Consider the following 6,000-nt stretch of genomic DNA (forward strand, 5'->3'; position numbering starts at 1 on the left):
GTGGCCCCAATGTGGTTTTGGGGACCCCAACCCCATTTCGGTGCCCTTCACCCTTTGTTGGTGCCCCCGACACCCCCGCATTGCCCTAACGCGCTGTGGACAGCGCCTCATTTGCATAAATCACCATATCGCCCCCGTCCCGCCCCCCCCCGCTGTTTCCGCCTCTTCCCCCCGCCCACTTCCCGCGCGTTGACGTCACGGGGCGGCGGGGCGCGCTGCTGATTATCATCTCATTAGCATATGACGCGGGAAGGCGGAAGCGGCGGCGGCATGGGGCGGTGCGGGGCCGCCCTGCGGCTGGCCCTGGAGGGGAACATCGGTACCGGGGGCGACCGGGGGGGTTTGGGGGCGACGGAAGGGGGGCGGCGCGGGCTGCGAGCTAATTGCTGTAATTATCTTAATTATCGCTGCTGGGAGGGGGGACACAAAGGCTGTCCCCGCGTCAGGGACAGCCAGGGGCACCCCAAATTGTCGAGGGTCGGGTTGGAGTCACCCAGGGTCACCCCGGGATTTGGGACAGGGGGACACCCCGGCTCACCCCGTGTTACTGGGATTTGCTGGGGGGACACCCCACATTCCCAGAGTCCAGAGATGGGGGCACACCAGGCTCACCCCACACCCCTTAGGGCCAGGATTGGGGACACCAGGCTCACCCCACACCCCCAGGCTGACCCCACATCCCCAGGGACAGGGACACAGGGGACACCAGGCTCACCCCACACCCCTTAGGGCCAGGACTGGGGACACCCCGAGTCCCCCCAGCCCCAGGCTGACCCCGCTCTCCCTGCGCTCCCGCAGCCGTGGGGAAATCGACCTTCCTGAGGCTGCTGGCCGCCACCTTCCCGCGGTGGCACCTGGTGACAGAGCCCGTGGCGCAGTGGCGCGAGGTGCCGGCCGCTGGCACTGCCCAGGTAACGGGGACAGTGCCCACGCCCCGGCCCTGCCGCTGCCACCCCGACCCCAAATGTCCCCCCAGGTGTCGGGGGCAGTGCCACCCTGCTGCCACCCTCACCCCAATGTCCCCACAGGTGCCGGGGGGCAGTGCCACCCTGCTGCCACCCTGACCCCAAATGGGGTTAGGGTGGGTTTAGGCTGGGGTTTAAGGTGGGTTTAGGGTGGGTTTAGGATGGGGTTTAGGGTGGGTTTAGGATGGGTATTAGGGTGGGTTTTAGGGTGGGTTTTGGGGAGGGGGTGCAGCTTCTCCTGGGTTTCTGCTTCCCACATTCCTTCCCTGCCACTGACCCCCCCTGATTTCCTGCATCCCATTTTATACACATTTATATTTATATTTTTATTTTTATTTATACCTAAAATGCCCCCGCAGGCGCCGGGGGGCAGTGCCAACCTGCTGCCACCCTGAGCCCGATGGGTTTCGGGTGGGTTTATGGGGGGGTTTTGGGGTGCGTTTTTATTTATATTTATATTTACATTTATATTTATATTTGCATTTATATTTGCATTTATATTTATATTTATATTTATATTTATATTTATGTCTGAAATGCCCCGCAGGCGCCGGGGGGCAGTGCCAACCTGCTGCCACCCTGAGCCCGATGGGTTTCGGGTGGGTTTATGGGGGTTTTGGGGTGCGTTTTTATTTATATTTCTATTTTTATGTCTGAAACGCCCCGCAGGCGCCGGGGGGCAGTGCCAACCTGCTGCAGCTGATGTACCGGGATCCCGCCCGCTGGTCCTTCACCTTCCAGAGCTTCTCGAGCCTGAGCCGCCTCCGGGCCGCGCTGGAGCCCCCGGAGCCGCGCGGGGACCCCCCCGGGACCCCCCCCGTGCGGGTCTTTGAGCGCTCGCTCTTCAGTGACAGGTACCCCAAAGGGGGGGACACGGGGGGACACGGGGGGTGGGTGGCAGGGGTGGCATTGGGGGTGCCCCGTGAAGGCCTCGGGGCGATGCCCGGCTCGCTGGGCGCGGCCTGTGCCCCACACTGGGGGTTTTTTTACCTTAATTTAAATTTTTAACCTTAATTTTCCTTGGTTTTAAGCTTTGTCTTCAAGCCGTCCTGTAGAGTAAACATCTGGTTTTTTACTGTATTTTATGGTGTATGATTTATATTTTTATATTTTTTATATTTTTTATATTTTTATGTACAATATATCTTAATATATAATATATATAATTATATATTATCTATATTAATTAATTTTAATATATTTTAATATAAATTTTATGTATTTTTATATTTATTCGATATGTTTTATATATATTAACATATTTTCTATATATTTTATATATTTATATATTTTTCTATATATTTATTTATATTTTTATATATTTGATATATATTTGATATATATGTTATATATTATACATTTTATTTATATTTATTTATATTAGTACCTATTTTCTTTATATTTTCTTTTTATATTTATATTTTAAATATTTTTATTTATATTTAATATATTTTAATTTGTATTTCATATATATTTTATGTATTTGTATATATATTTTAAAATATATTTTCTATACACCAAGGGGCAGCACCGGCAGCTCCTTGTTTTTATCTTCATTTTATCTATCATTTATCTCTATTTTATCTATTTGGGTATATATAGTTAATAATATATATTATGTGTATGTAATATAATATATAATATATATTATATATTATATATTATATATTATATATTATATATTATATATTATATATTATATATTATACATTATATATTATATATTATATCTATTTTATATTATATATTATAAGCTATATTAATATATATAATATAAAATATAGTATTATATATAATATTATATATATATTATATTATATTTTCTATTTTTATTTATATTTCATATCTATTCCATACACACCGAGGGGCAGCACCCGCAGCTCCTCCTGAGTCCCAATCCCCAAGCCCCAAAGGTGTGCCGCAGCCCCGCGGGCGGGGCGCTGGCACTGCCCTTGCCCTCCGTGCCCAGGTACGTGTTCGCGCGGGCGCTGCTGGAGGCCGGGCACCTGCAGCCGCTGGAGTGGGCGATCTACGGCCAGTGGCACGAGCTGCTGCTGCGGCACCTGGCGCCGCGCGCCGCGCCCCACGCCTTCCTCTACCTGCGCGCCAGCCCCCAGGTGCGCGCCGCGGCCTTGGGGGGGCCCCGACCCGGGGGGCGCCGGGGTTCCGCACCTGGGGGTGCCCCAACAACCCGGGGGGCACCTGGGGTTCTGCCCCTGGGGTTCCGCCCCTGGGGATGCCACAACCCGGGGGGCACCTGGGGTTCTGCCCCTGGGGTTCTGCCCCTGGGGTTCCACACCTGGGGTTCTGCCCCTGGGGTTCCACACCTGGGGTTCCACACCTGGGGTTCCATGCCTGGGGATGCCACAACCCGGGGGGCACCTGGATTTCCACACCTGGATTTCCACACCTGGGGTTCTGCCCCTGGGGTTCCACACCTGGGAATGCCACAACCCGGGGGGCACCTGGGGTTCCACACCTGGATTTCCACACCTGGGGTTCTGCCCCTGGGGTTCCACACCTGGGGTTCCATGCCTGGGGATGCCACAACCCGGGGGGCACCTGGATTTCCACACCTGGGGTTCCACACCTGGGGTTCCACACCTGGGGTTCCACACCTGGGAATGCCCCACCCCAGGGGGACACCTGGGGTTCCACAGCTGGGGTTCCACCTGGGCTTCCACACCTGCGGTTCCACACCTGGGGGTGCTCCAACCTGGGTTTCCACAGCTGGAGTTCCACAGCTGGAATCACTGCCCTGGGGGAGCAGGGAGGGTTTATCCCGTGGGTTTAGGCGGGGTTTAGGGTGGGTTTAGGAGAAATAGTAATTCGAAAAATATATTTATAATTTTTTATAAATGTATATTTAATATATTTAATAAATATATTTATCAAATTAATATATGATATGTATTTTATATCTTACAATCTTGATACATGTATATAAAGATCTTATATTTATATATGTGTGTGTATATATATATATATAAAACATATATTTTATAACATATACCATATTTTATCCCTTTTCTCCCTTTTCCAGCTTTTATAAAGCATTTTCCAAAGGGTGAAATTTGCTTTTCTCCCCCCCAGACCTGCCTGGAGCGGCTGCGGCGGCGGGCGAGGAGCGAGGAGAGCGGGATCCAGCTGGGCTACCTGCAGCAGCTGCACGGCCAGCACGAGCTGTGGCTGGTGGCCAGGGCCACCGAGTGAGTCCCCATGCGTGCCCAGCCTTGGGGTCACCCCAAATCCCGGATTTTTTGGGGTTTTTTGGGGTTTAACCCCTTCCAGGAGGGCGGGATCCAGCTGGGCTACCTGCAGCAGGTGCACGGCCAGCACGAGCTGTGGCTGGTGGCCAGGGCCACCGAGTGAGTGCCCAGCGTTGGGGTGCCCCGGGTTTTGGGGTTTTTTTGGGGTTTTTGGGGTTTTCTTGGGCTGAGCCCTCGCCGTCCCCTGCAGGATCCACTGCGAGGCGGCGCGGCGCGCGCCCGTGCTGCTGCTGGACGTGGAGCAGGACTTCGAGCACGACGAGGCCAGGCAGGGCCTGCTCATGGCACAGGTGGGTGCCACGGCTGGGCTGGCACGGCCCCGGTGGCTTCCCGGTGCCACCAGAGCCAAGATGGGGTGGCTCCAAGAGGTTTAAACTCAGCTGTGCTAGGGATGTGATGGTGCCACCCCAGGGCCACCCCAGTGCCACCCCGGTGCCACCCCTTCAGCCAGGCTGTCCTTGCAGGTGGAGGCCTTTGTGACATCCCTGGGTGCCCGCTCTGTGCCATCCCAGCCCGACCCCCTCAGCTCCGGGCAAGGGGCGGCGTCCGCCTGAAGACCCCCAGGAGAGGGGACACGGTCCTGAGGACAGGGGACACGGTCCTGAGGACAAGGGACACGGTCCTGAGGACAAGGGACACAATCCCAAAGACAGAGGACACAATCTTGAGGACAAAGGACGCGATCCCAAGGACAGGGGACACGGTCCTGAGGACAAGGACATGGTCCTGAGGACAGGGGACACGTCCTGGGGCAGGGGACACGGTCCTGAGGACAGGGGACATGATCCCAAGGACAAAGGACACAATCTTGAGGACAGGGGACATGATTCCAAGGACGAGGGACACGATCTTGATGACAGGGGACACAATCTTGAGGACAAAGGACGCAACCCCAAGGACAAGGGACACAATCTTGAGGACAGGGGACACGATCCTGAGGACAAAGGACACGATCCCGAGGACAGGGGACATGTCCTGGGACAGGGGACACGGTCCTGAGGACAAGGGACACAACCCCAAGGACAAGGGACACGATCCTGATGACAGGGGACACAATCCCAAGGACAAGGTACACGATCCCGAGGACAAAGGACACGATCCCAAGGACGGGTCACGTCCTGGTCCCCACTGTCCCCTCAGCCCCTCTGTCCTGGCCAGGGCTGGATCCTCAGAGCCGTGCGGGGTTTTGGGGTTTTGGGGTCGGGTGTCCCTTGCTGTGACCCCTGGCCCTCCTTGGGGTGCATTTCCTGCTGCAGTTCCCGTGGAAATCCCGGGGTTTGACCCCAGCCCAGCATTCGTTAATTTGCATTCGTTAATTTGTATTCATTAATTTCTATTTAATTTTTCCCCTTAAATTAAGATCGAATCGCTGAGGAGCTGCTCCGTGTCTCGGGGTGTGGAGGGTCGGGGTGGCCCTGAGGGGACACGAGGGGACATGGGGGGACAACGTTCCCCCAGTTTTGGGGTGGCAGTGCCCCGTGGGTTTGGGGGAAAACCGGGGGGATTCGGGTCCTAAAAGGGGGGTGGGGACGGTGCCTGGTGTGAGACCCCACAAACACATGGAGTGGGGCAGGATTGGGGTGGTGATGTGGGATTTGGGAGGTTATGGGGCAGGAAGGGGGGGATCTGGGGTATGGGGGCATTTGGGGGGCTGTGGGGTGGGATATGGGGCAGGGAATAGGGGAATCTGGGGTAGGGGGGCATTTGGGGGCCTCTGGGGTGGGATATGGGGGAATCTGGGGCAGGGTAGGGGGGGTTTTTGGGGC

General features: G+C 54.4%; 1 protein-coding gene across 2 annotated transcripts; it reads left to right on the forward strand.

Moving 5' to 3' along the window:
* The first annotated feature begins 196 nt into the window (after positions 1-196).
* DGUOK (deoxyguanosine kinase) lies at positions 197-5,605 on the forward strand. 2 transcript variants are annotated; one of them, XM_038160261.1, is made up of 7 exons: positions 197-319; positions 799-911; positions 1,635-1,819; positions 2,935-3,082; positions 4,059-4,174; positions 4,425-4,524; positions 4,699-5,605. In XM_038160261.1, the coding sequence occupies exons 1-7, from the start codon at positions 241-243 to the stop codon at positions 4,786-4,788; spliced, it is 831 nt and encodes a 276-aa protein (XP_038016189.1). In that variant the 5' UTR covers positions 197-240; the 3' UTR covers positions 4,789-5,605. The 2 variants fall into 2 exon arrangements, with proteins under 2 accessions (XP_038016189.1, XP_038016190.1); XM_038160262.1 differs by lacking the exon at positions 799-911 and having other exon boundaries at positions 199-319.
* The last annotated feature ends 395 nt before the right edge of the window (positions 5,606-6,000 follow it).

This window comes from Motacilla alba, chromosome 22 (genome assembly GCF_015832195.1).
Source record: "Motacilla alba alba isolate MOTALB_02 chromosome 22, Motacilla_alba_V1.0_pri, whole genome shotgun sequence".
NCBI lineage: Eukaryota > Metazoa > Chordata > Aves > Passeriformes > Motacillidae > Motacilla > Motacilla alba.

Excerpts from the sequence above, each read along its gene's own strand:
- DGUOK (XM_038160261.1), top strand. The coding sequence starts at position 241 with ATGACGCGGGAAGGCGGAAGCGGCGGCGGCATGGGGCGGTGCGGGGCC. Across the intron at positions 912-1,634 it reads CGGCCGCTGGCACTGCCCAG|GCGCCGGGGGGCAGTGCCAA; the intron begins GTAACGGGGACA and ends AACGCCCCGCAG. Across the intron at positions 4,175-4,424 it reads CTGGTGGCCAGGGCCACCGA|GATCCACTGCGAGGCGGCGC; the intron begins GTGAGTCCCCAT and ends CGTCCCCTGCAG.